The sequence below is a fragment of the Bufo bufo genome, chromosome 2 (genome assembly GCF_905171765.1).
Source record: "Bufo bufo chromosome 2, aBufBuf1.1, whole genome shotgun sequence".
Lineage (NCBI taxonomy): Eukaryota > Metazoa > Chordata > Amphibia > Anura > Bufonidae > Bufo > Bufo bufo.
The window spans coordinates 137,023,227-137,035,600 of NC_053390.1; the positions used below are offsets into that span (position 1 = coordinate 137,023,227).

General features: G+C 45.8%; 1 protein-coding gene across 1 annotated transcript; it reads right to left on the reverse strand.

The window, feature by feature from the left end:
* Positions 1-331: 331 nt before the first annotated feature.
* Positions 332-10,030, reverse strand: ARRDC3 (arrestin domain containing 3). Its single transcript, XM_040421538.1, has 8 exons — positions 9,589-10,030; positions 5,841-5,922; positions 5,369-5,516; positions 4,758-4,860; positions 4,293-4,549; positions 3,730-3,889; positions 3,472-3,623; positions 332-2,387 (listed from the first exon to the last, which is right to left on the reverse strand). The coding sequence occupies exons 1-8, from the start codon at positions 9,866-9,868 to the stop codon at positions 2,331-2,333; spliced, it is 1,239 nt and encodes a 412-aa protein (XP_040277472.1). The 5' UTR covers positions 9,869-10,030; the 3' UTR covers positions 332-2,330.
* Positions 10,031-12,374: the final 2,344 nt, after the last annotated feature.

Consider the following 12,374-nt stretch of genomic DNA (forward strand, 5'->3'; position numbering starts at 1 on the left):
TATTTGTTCTTACACTATGTATATGTAAATAATCCAAGACGTTGTTATAAAACAAAAAAAAATAATGAACTTTTTATTTCTTGAAACAAGGAAGAACAATAGGAAAATATAACATTTTCCACAGAAGTTTGTTTTGAACTGGAGCTTACAATAACATTTTCAGCACCAAAATGAAAACAAATATATATATATAAAAAGAAAATATACAAACAGCCATAGATTAGTATCTATAAGCATACACGTAATATTGCACTTTTTTTTCTCTAGAAATTTGGATTCATTCATTTTGTTCCTACATCGGAAACCATCTTGAATACTGGGCTATATTTGCCAACTTTTTTTTTTTTTCTTCTTCATTTTTTTAAGAAAAACCAATACATGTAAAAAAAAAAAAAAAAAAAAAAAAAACATAATGCCTCTAAACAACAGAGCAAATAAATATTTTCACAAACGTTGCAGAAGTTTTTAAGCATTTTTTTTTTTGATTTACCACATTTCATGCGATACAGTGCCAGTGGCCTTAATGCTAAACCTCACATACATCTGCAGTGGCTATTAATATTGGTCAACCCTATTCAGACATAAACGTTGCCGACAGCTTCGTAGGCAAGCCAGGAATTGTTCCCCATTTTCTAGATTATGAAAAAAAAAAAAAAAGAAAAGAAAAATACATATGTTTTAATGCTAATTACATAAGAACTAATCAGCGCTTAAAACACAAACAGTGATCCAGGGGAGGAATAAGGAGAACAAGAAGGGAAATGTCAAGACTACTGTCATTTCCTCTTATGTCGGATAGAGAAAACCAAAACGTCAGACGAATCACTTAAAACGTGACTAATAATTTCTCTCTTCACTATGGAAGTTTTTTTTTTTCTTTCTTCTTTTTAAACTGAACCTTAACTAAAATTAGCTTAAGAAGGACACTTGCAAAGAGCATGGATTATAGTGGATGTCACAAGCTCTTTCTCATCAGGAGAGCAACTGTATCTGTAATATTCCCGACCCGGTGGCGGATCCTTCCTGCTAGGCCGTACAGCGGACAGTGATCGGACGTGACTTGGTTTGATGCAAGCACTCATCTCATGTGCTACGCTTTAACCATTTTGTAGCGATGAGCGCAGTAATACATTAGCTTTTCAATGTCCCATTAAAAAGGCTACTTCATTACAGCAGTGCATAAATGATTCAGTAACAAAAATGCACAAAAAAAAATAAAATAAAAAAAATGAAACACCATATGTCAAATCTCAAGCAAAATTAACAACTTTGTGCATTGGTAAAGTGTTATTATATCAGTGGGGACGGACTGTGTGCCTGCACGCCCTTCCTAATTTTCATGACGTAACACTTACAAAATCTTATCTGCTAGCAAGCCAAGGAAAAAATAAAAAAAAAGCAAAAATATTTAATGCCCTATCTTCCTGCAAAAAAAAAAAAAGGGAGTTATTTTTTTTCTTCTCATTTTGCTTTCTTGTGCATATTAGCTAACACCGCCTCATAACTCCCCACACTGTACAGTGCAACGTACAGACACAGAGCATTCTAAAGTTTGGCAAGTGATGAAATCTCCTGAGATTAAGTGATTTGTAGGAAGTCTGTAACAAAATCCTGCTTGGGGTGACAGTATAAAGGCGAGATGTCTTTGATAGAAGGTAAGCTTATCTTACAGAAAGTCTGATTTCCTAATATAGTCTTTTTCGCTCTCTCTTCTGCATTTTTCTCTAACCCACTGGAATTGATGCTATTCTACAACAGTAGGCTGCAAAATCATAACAGCAATAAAATGGCATGAAGGCATTGGATGGGTGTAAAGAAATCCACTGCTGTATGCAAGCTGAAGATGGTGCACATGCAGCCATAGTGGACAGTACTAAGCAAGTAGAGCCCAGGCTACAATAAAACAAAAAAAATATAGTGCATCTGTCACTGCATTGTCTCTTCGTTGCGTCTTGGTGTGCACAAGACAACCAAGCGCACGGAGGAAAGCTGTAGTGATTCCGGGCTGCTCTACATACAGGCTGAAGGGGTGGTAATTCAGTGTTACAGAGGAACCCTAATCCTCTTTTCACTACGCACAGAGCATCTTGCCGCTTGACTGTGTGCCCTGAGTGCGCAGCATCTTTGTGTGCCAACAGCAAGGCAGTCCGACTTCCAAAAAGTATGGAGCGCAAACGTGTTAGAAAGCTGTAAGCGCCATAATTAGGACCACAGGTTGATTCAGTTTCCAGCTTCCAAGGAGAGGCTCAAACTGTAGTCTCCACTATGGCCGCCACGTCTCGTGGTCGGCAGTTAACTTAAGTCTCATCGGCAGAATATTGCACATTACTTCAACGAGATGGGCAGGAGGGATGTTCAGCTATTGGCTGATCTGGGTTTGGATCAACCTAAAGAAAAAAAAAAATTAAAAAAAACAACGGATGTCGAGGTTAAATGAGTCCTACAAATACAGGTAAGTTGTAAGTACAGACAATGCAACCACTGGCAAATATATCGTGGGGCCAATGTGAAAACTCGTCGGGGAGCAGGACACCCAGTACTTATGGATTGTTTAGCTGCCAATAGTAAAACTAACATAGTACTGAACATTTCATGTAGTTCATAACCTGCAATGTATACTATATTGCATATTAACAACCTGTGTGACTATTAGGGTCCATTCACACGTGCGTAGAATGTGTCTGCACCCATTCCACAATTATCCGGAACGGGTGCGGACCCATTCATTCTCTAAGGGGCAGGAATGGATGCGGACAGCATACAGTGTGTTGTCCGCATCTGCATTTCTGGAGCGCGGCCCTGAAAAAAATAAAAACATCATATCCTATTCTTGCCCGCAATTGCAGACAATAGGCAGTTCTATGGGAGTGCCAGCCGGGTGTATTGTGGATCCGCAATACACTACGGATGTGTGAATGAACCCTTATTATATGTAGATTTAATCAGTTAGTGCAATACAAATTACACCAATCAATGCAACTGTTTTCTGTGGACATATTTTTCGAAGCCCAATCAGAACAATATAGTAATACATATTGTTATCCCAATTCTACACTTACTATTTTCACAAGGATAACCCTGGAGATGACATCTACCCCTCACAGCAGCAGTAGACTGACAACAGTTTACCCATCTATTTAGCTTTGGTTTTGGCTGCAGCAGTCAGAATTTTTTATTTTATCTTTAATAGTATAGTTCTACCGAATTGAAAGTCTAAAAGACGGTTTCCTACAAATATCAAGTTGAGCGGAAAGTGTCCCTTTAAGATAATAAGCCATCAAGCTTTCTGCTGTATCCAGCTAGGTTTAGAACAAATATAATTTCTATTATAAAAAGTGACCATAAAACACTACACCCTCATTATAGGGATTAGGGAATCTAGAACTAATAATCAGTCAATGCCTCCAATAATTGCCACCTTCATCAGGAGCATAAAGCTTTTCCCATATTGCGAGCCGAACATTTGCTTACCTCTGAGTAAAGAGGTGGAGGCAGGTAACGAAATTCTTGGATATAAGCAAACAGTGGTCCTTGAAGTGCCAACTCAAAATTATCACAAATACTCGATGAGCCCATATTCTGTCTTTGCTCTTCTGTGACAATTTCTGCATAGCTTGGAGGTGCTAAAATAAAACATAAAGAGAACCTTGTAAACAGCTGTACTGAAAAGTGATGATGTAGCGCATGGAAGAACATGATGGGATCGCAACACCTGTCAACAATTCATACCTTCAGGTCGCTCTGGTAGAACTAATCCCAGCCAGTTATTCATGCTGTACTGACTGCTTACGCTGGATGTCCGACTGCCAAATGGGTGCAAAGGAATTGTCCCAATGACCAGAGGTAAGTTAAGAAATAAATCCATGGCGCCTGGAATATCCACATATACCTAAAAAACAAGAAAGGTTATAGAAACGGTTATAAAATGAAAACAGCCAGTTTAAATATAATAAACTAAACATTATGAAGAATGGACAGCCCCCCCCCTTTAGTGTGCTCAGATATCAAAAATTAGTAGGGATTACACCGATAGGGAGCTGTATATATTCCAGCTCACTGGCCACGTGGCAAATCAGCCCTGGTGGGCTCCAGTACAGTGGCAGTGGACTAACACCTAGACTGGAAGTCTTTAGCGCCACCTACTGACACTACTTCGGCAAGTCCCATCTATGAGACTCCCTCGTAGCTACTAAGTAGTTCATAATTACTATTCCCCGCGAGTAAATAATAGATAGATTATCAAATGTCCCTTTCAAAGAGTCAATACTTGAATCTAATCCGGTCACACATACCATGAGAGAATATTCTACGCGGATAATGCTGCAGTCAATGATTGAGGGGGATACAGGCGGAATCTTCAGCAGCTTGCCATTCCAGGTTTCCGTTTTTCCAGAAGAAAGGGATTCTCCCCGCAAGTTGGCCACAAGCTGCTTCACCTCCTTCATTTTCCCTTTGGCATAGAAAGTCTGCGTCTGATAAATGGCTGCCTTTGGCACGACCATTCTGGCAGAGCAATTCTCAATCTCTGCGAAGATCTGAATGGATTCACCTTCAAAAAAAAAAAAAGGGACAGGCTTTAAGGAAGCTGCGGCGACCAGGTAAAACATGAAAACCCAAAGTGCTAACTTCATCTGAGATACCAACATTTATCTTGGCTCGAGCCATCAATTGGCCAAGAAGAGGACTCCACTCAATCCCATCAATAACCAAAAAAACACCCTAAATAAATGAAATGAAAGTTCTCTCTGCACACTTACCTGGGGTATAGCCCTTCCTTTCGATTTTGGCACTTAAGGATATTGGACCTGAGGTACAAAACCAGCAACACAGAGTCTTCTCTTTTGTGCCCGCTTGTGGTGACTGAAAGAAAAAAATTATAATTAAATGAAAACCAAAGAAATTAAAGAGAACAATGTACAGAAGAAATGTGTGGGAATATAGGGTAATACAGTCAAGTCCCTACCTATGTATAGTCATGGGATAGGAAGCTACAAAATGACCCCCTGCACTAAAGATGGGGGGGGGAGGTTTAAAAAATAAAATAAAAATCCCTTTGTGGTAAACTATATATATTTTTAAAATCTGTATATATATTTTTTAACAATAATATACAGGAAGAGAAAAAAGAAAAAGAAAAAATCTCTTCCTCAATGTCTAATACATAATCTGGCCAGGCAAAGGTTAACAATAGACTCCATCCTTCCATGCCATTAAGAAGCAGTATCTGCATAGGCTTGTAGAAGCGTTATTTATACTCAGAGATTAATTAAACTATAAAAATCCATTTTAAAAAAATGAAATAAAATATGGAAATTTTGCTGTTAAAAAAAAAAAAAAAAAAAAAAATATATATACCCAAATTCCTTACCAGTAATGAAGGAGTGTTGATATCTATATGTTCAAACACGGTGAATTCCTTCTTTAATTTTACTGGTAGCAGCCAGGCTCTGTGCAACTCTGCCTTTACCCAATAACGTACACTGCCGTGTCTGCCTTCAAATGAGGTAGCGAGTGGTCTGCGCAGGAGAGGAAGGCAAGATTAGTGACAGTGTTCATTACAGGCTCGCTACTACTGCCCATTGCCGCTTGCAGCAAATTCAACTATTAGCTGGAATTTTATAGCAGAATGAGGCAATATATAGATTTTTTTTGTTATAGTAGACTAGTCTGGCCAGTTACAAAAGAATTGACTTGAGACCTTTGCCCTTTAAATTTTACATTAAGCCCCCCCCCCCCCCCCCCCCTCCTATGTATGAAGTATAGCTATATAGTGAGCGGGGGTTACTCCTGTATTTGTGGTAAGGAGCTTCTACATCAGGGGCACGAGAGGGGGTACTTACATCTGTGGAAGCTCAAAACTAAATGCATATTCATGGCGTCCTGAAAGAATAGTGGTCAGTCCTTCTTCAGAATTATCATCATCTGGAAAAACAAGAAGATACCAGTTTAAGCCACGATTCATCTCATCTCCTCCTGCTAGATTCCCCCCATTTAGATTTGAGGGCACAGGGGGTTAATGCCGTGTAGTCTGGGTGTGCGGTTTTTGTAAAACGAGGACAAAGCGATTTTATTCCTAAGAACCAGAGACGGTTCTGCTCCAGCACTGACCTACATGGCCCGAGAGGGAGGACAATGAGATAAAACCCAACTAACTAGTCTTCTGCAAACAATGACACCGAGGTTACACCCCACCCGAATATTCCAGATAAGGAGGGGTTCACAGTGGCAGTAAACAACTTGACCTTCATGGTCTACAAGTGATATTTTAATTGGATTCTGGGTGCACACAAAGGGTTAGAAAATATAAACTTCGAAGTGTGGATGAACGGAATACTTCTAGAAGACAAAGCCGTTTTCTTTCCTGAAGCTCTAAAGCCACTTGTCGGTGGAATCCGTACAGTCACCCATTTTTTATTTTTCCTTTTATCATTTTTTATTACATATAAAAGCACAGCATACTTTCTTTTCTTTGCTGCAAAGATTTTTTCCCCTCGTGCCAGCTCAGCAATCCCCTGGAAAAGCGCCCCAGCAGCAGTACAGTGTGGTAAACAAGTGCCGAGCTGTCAATCACAGGCAGACTCCAGCAGGAGAGGACCGGCCTGAACCGGTGCAAGCAGATCCTCAGCCAGTCTCTCATATGCATAGACATGACGTAGCTTGCTGCAGAGACAGCTCGTGCACAGCCTAACCTGCTGCAGCCCTCCGCCTCCGCTCCTCCAGCCATGCCCGCCCACCACTTCCGGGTCTACTGTAGACCACGCTGGATGGAGCCAAGCCAACGTGCCGCTGGCCCCTGTGGCGGTGCATTCCTAGATAATCACTAGTTGTAGCCATATACTAGAAAACCACAACAGCATGTCCAGCGTGGTCATCCATGAGGACCTGCTCCACGGTTCTCAAGCAGATGCCATGTCCTACACGACACCACAGCGCTCCCTCTCCTTTGCCTAAAGCTCTTCTACCCCCCCCCCCCCCCAGCTACAACATTACATATTAGGCTGTGACTTTCATAGTCCTCGAAATGTAGTCTACACAGCATTATTAATAAGCCCCCCAGTACTCCCACATGCACTCTTTATAGTGTCAAATGTGCCGAGTATTGTCAGATGTTACTTCATTTTATTACTTTTTTAGTGCCGGCTACTGAACTTGCCATCGTCATGGTTTATTATAGGTTACCTTGTTTTTCTGAACATTTACAGCTTCCCCCAACTACAAAGTGCCATGTACTCCATTTGTATCATTGGCACAGGTTATTAGGTTTGTTAAACTTTTTTGTATGTCCTGTATTGGTACAACCACTTGGCCAGGTAGCACGCGGCCGTACAGACCACAGCGGGCCCCAAAGAAACTAACAAGGGCCCCAATATTTAGCCGGTCTGTATTGTTAGGCCATTAACAGCACAGATTAAACAGCATAGTCCTCACTGGTTTAATCCGGACCAGTTGTGTCCTGTACAGCCACATGGCACGTGACCGGGGCACACGGGGGTCGTACCCTACACATGGTACGCGACCGGGGCACACGCGGGTCGCACCCTACACATGGTACGCGACCGGGGCACACGCGGGTCGTACCCTACACATGGTACGCGACCGGGGCACACGCGGGTCGTACCCTACACATGGTACGCGACCGGGGCACACGCGGGTCGTACCCTACACATGGTACGCGACCGGGGCACACGCGGGTCGTACCCTACACATGGTACGCGACCGGGGCACACGCGGGTCGTACCCTACACATGGTACGCGACCGGGGCACACGCGGGTCGTACCCTACACATGGTACGCGACCGGGGCACACGCGGGTCGTACCCTACACATGGTACGCGACCGGGGCACACGCGGGTCGTACCCTACACATGGTACGTGACCGGGGCACACGCGGGTCGTACCCTACACATGATGCGTGACCAAGGCACACGGGGGTCGTACCCTACACATGGTACGCGACCGGGGCACACGCGGTCGTACTCCATCTATTCTACAACCTCCCAGCTATGAAGTGCCGTCTACCCAATTTGCATCCTCCTTACATGACTTTTCTATGCCCATTGCCCCCCCTGACTGTATAGAGCTGCAGAATACACTGGTGCTATCAGAACTACAGGACATGACTACCTTATAACCAAGGCCACATGCCCGCTGACTATGGCACTGCCATTCTGGAGATCGGCTTGTGAAATGCTCTAGGGAATCTATCTGTCTAAAGTCTCGCCTTCTCCTCTTGCAGCTGCCTGTAGTGGCCACCACATTATACCACATAGCTCCAGCTCTGCTCAGTGACTGCTCTTCTACAAGCTCCGGATTTCCTTGCTCACAATACACTGTGTATATAAAATGGCGGTCAGGGCCCCCATCTCAGACTACAGGACAGCGCACACCGTGACCCTTCAGCCATTTAATGAAAAAGACCAAACGTTCCTGTCACCGCTCTACGGGCTTAGTCAGCGTCACGGCCACGCCCACCTCTCGCCACCTGCTCCCGGGTGCCCTAAGCAACAGCATCAGCCAATCCCAGCACACAGCCGTTTCCATGACAATAGCCTAACAAAAACCTCGTCGTCCAATCGGCGGCTGGCTGGGTGCGGCATTCCGTCGCTGCCTCTCCCCCCCTCCTTTCCCATAACCAAGCTTGTGTGAGAGCTACTTTCTGAGCTGCACGTAACAGCAGAGTGACTATCTTAACCCCTTCACTGCTGCAGACTGCAACTTGCCTGTGGAATAATAGCCCCGCACACAGCAGACGTTTATCACGGTTATACAACATCTACATCATTGTAAAGCCTGATAGACGTAACGAGCCCATGCACTGCTCTGGAGAAAACAAGGCACACTTGTAATAGAAGAGAATGATGGGGCGTGCTGCTATTAGATACATATGCGGGGTCCCCAGATCTGCAGAACCGGGGGCAACAAGCACCAAGGCACAGCAATGGAGCAGGCACATCCTGGACACGCACAGCCTAGAGATCAGTCATGTTTCATAGATCAGCCATGTCTTAGAGGATGAGGCAGATCCCAGAGGTTCAGTCATGTCTAACAGAAGAACATGCACAACCTAAAGATCAGCCATGTCTTATGGACGATGGGGCAGATCATATAGATCAGTTATGCCTTACAGAAAATCGGTAAGATCCTAGAGAAGATCAGGTAGATCACATAGATCAGTCATGTCTTATGGGCGATGGGGCAGATCCTAGAGATCAGTCATGTCTTGTAGGAGATCAGGCAGATTTAGAGACTGGATCTCCACAGAACGCTATTTCGGCTGAGGCTCTCTCCTCTATTATGTCATTGCCCCACCTGACAGCCCCGCAGCCAATGCCTGGTGAGCAGAGGAGGCGCCCCCTCCCACTCTCTCCACTGACACCACTAGCCCAAAACAGGATTGAACCGCTTCTAACAAAGGCTGCTGGAAACTTCAGAAAAACAAGATGATTCCTTCACCCCCCCCCCCCCCCCCTCCATGACTTCTCCCATTCAGTCCCCATCACCAGAAGTCTATGGAGATGCCTGCATTGTAGCACCCGGGAGACTCGGTACGAGCCAGTGCCAGCATGCACACGGCCGTGTCACACTCACCTCTCTCGTGGCCGATCAGGATGTCCTTGTGGCTGAAGTACTCCACCTCCTCGGTGTAGTTCTGGGTGTAGGCAGTGTTGGAGCCGGCGTTCCTGGACTCCGTCCACCGCACTTTGGCATGTCCCCTGGCATGGATCTTCAGGGACTTCACCCGGATCTCCCCGGTCACTTCCAGATTCACCTTCCCTGAGACGGAGTCCCCGCTGGAGTACACGGGGACATGGCTGCCGTTCAGACAGTCGAAGCTGATGGTTAAACTCTTCACCTTCCCCAGCACCATGATTGTAAGAAAAGGTAGAAAAGGCGATGCTGCTGTCACAGGAGACGGGCTCTGCAGTGCGGGCGGCTCATCGGGGAGGCCCCGCTGTCAGCGCTCGGCTCGGCGGTCTCCCTACAAAGACGCGCTCTGCAGTCCGCCGGCTCACTTTATGCACAGCTCCGGGAAAAACAAGCGCTCTGCGCATGCGCCGCCTCCTCCGCTCCTCCTGCACCTTTATCTCTTCTAGAAAACTTTGCAGGACACGCCCCTTTTTCACACTTCAGGATCAGACGTTTGGCTCGTCCGTATCTGAACTGCTACCTGCGGGTTAATGCGTTAGGGTCAGCAGGTAACAGTGCAGTGCTCCGGGGCTGAGACAAGGGATGTGATCGGCTGCAGAGCAGGGAGGATCCGTCTCCTGGCTGCGGAGTCAGCGCGGCATCTCCTCACAGTGCTGATGGGGCTTTATATTCTGCACCACACAGAGGGGGGGTATATTCTGCACCACACAGAAGGGGGGGGGGGGGTATATTCTGCACCACACAGAAGGGGGGCTTTATAATCTGCACCACACAGAAGGGGGGCTTTATATTCTGCACCACACAGAGGGGGGGGGGGGGGGGGGGTTATATTCTGCACCACACAAAAGGGGGGCTTTATATTCTGTACCACACAAAGGGGGGGGGGGGCTTTATAATCTGCACCACACAAAAGGGGGGGGGGGGTTGTGATCTGTACCACACAGAAGGGGGGCTTTATATTCTGCACCACACAAAAGGGGGGGGGGTATAATCTGTACCACACAGAAGGGGGGCTTTATATTCTGCACCACACAGAAGGGGGGCTTTATATTCTGCACCACACAAAAGGGGGGCTTTATAATCTGCACCACACAAAGGGGGATTTATAATCTGGTTCACACAAAGGGGGGGGGGACTTTATATTCTGTACCACACAAAGGGGGGGGGTTTATAATCTGCATCACTCAAAGGGGGGGGGGGGGGGGGTTATAATCTGTACCACACAAAGGGGGATTTATAATCTGCACCACACAAAGGGGGGGGCTTTATAATCTGCGTCACACAGAGGGGGAAGGGGGTTTTATAATCTGCACCACACAAAGGGGAGGGGGGCATTATAATCTGTACCACACAAAGGGGGGATTTATAATCTGCATCACACAGAGGGGGGCTTTATAATCTGCACCACCTAGAGGGGGGAGGGGGCTTTATAATCTGCACCACACAAAGGGGGGCTTTATAATCTGCACCACACAGAGGGGGGAGGGGGCTTTATAATTTTCATCACACAGAGGGGGCTTTATAATCTGCACCACACAAAGAGGGGGCTTTATAATCTGCACCACACAAGGGGGGCCTTATAATCTGTGCCACACAGAGGGGGCTTTATAATCTGCACCACACAAAGGGGGGTCTCTATAATCTGCGTCACACAGAGGGGGCTTTATAATCTGCACCAAACAGAGGGGGATTTATAATCTGCACTACACGGGGGGGGGGGGCTTTATAATATGCACCACACAGAAGGGGGGCTTTATATTCTGCACCACACAGAGGGGGGGGGGGTTATATTCTGCACCACACAAAAGGGGGGCTTTATATTCTGTACCACACAGAAGGGGGGCTTTATATTCTGCACCACACAAAGGGGGGGGGGGCTTTATAATCTGCACCACACAAAGGGGGATTTATAATCTGGTTCACACAAAGGGGGGGGGACTTTATATTCTGTACCACACAAAGGGGGGGGGGGCTTTATAATCTGCGTCACACAGAGGGGGAAGGGGGCTTTATAATCTGCACCACACAAAGGGGAGGGGGGCATTATAATCTGTACCACACAAAGGGGGGATTTATAATCTGCATCACACAGAGGGGGGCTATATAATCTGCACCACCTAGAGGGGGGAGGGGGCTTTATAATCTACACCACACAAAGGGGGGGCTTTATAATCTGCACCACACAAAGGGGGGCTTTATAATCTGCACCACACAGAGGGGGGAGGGGGCTTTATAATCTTCATCTCACAAAGGGGGCTTTATAATCTGCACCACACAAAGAGGGGGCTTTATAATCTGCACCACACAGAGGGGGCTTTATAATCTGCACCACACAAGGGGGGCTTTATAATCTGTGCCACACAGAGGGGGCTTTATAATCTGCACCACACAAAGGGGGGTCTCTATAATCTGCGTCACACAGAGGGGGCTTTATAATCTGCACCAAACAGAGGGGGATTTATAATCTGCACCACACAAAGAGGGGGCTTTATAATCTGCACCACACAGAGGGAGCTTTATAATCTGCACCACACGGGGTAGGGGGGGGGGGGGCTTTATAATCTGCACTACACAAAGAGGGGGCTTTATAATCTGCACCACACAAAGGGGGGCTTTATTATCTGCACCACACAAATAGGGGGCTTTATATTCTGCACCACACAAAGTGGGGGCTTTATAATCTGCACCACACAAAGAGGGGGCTTTATAATCTGCACCACACAGAG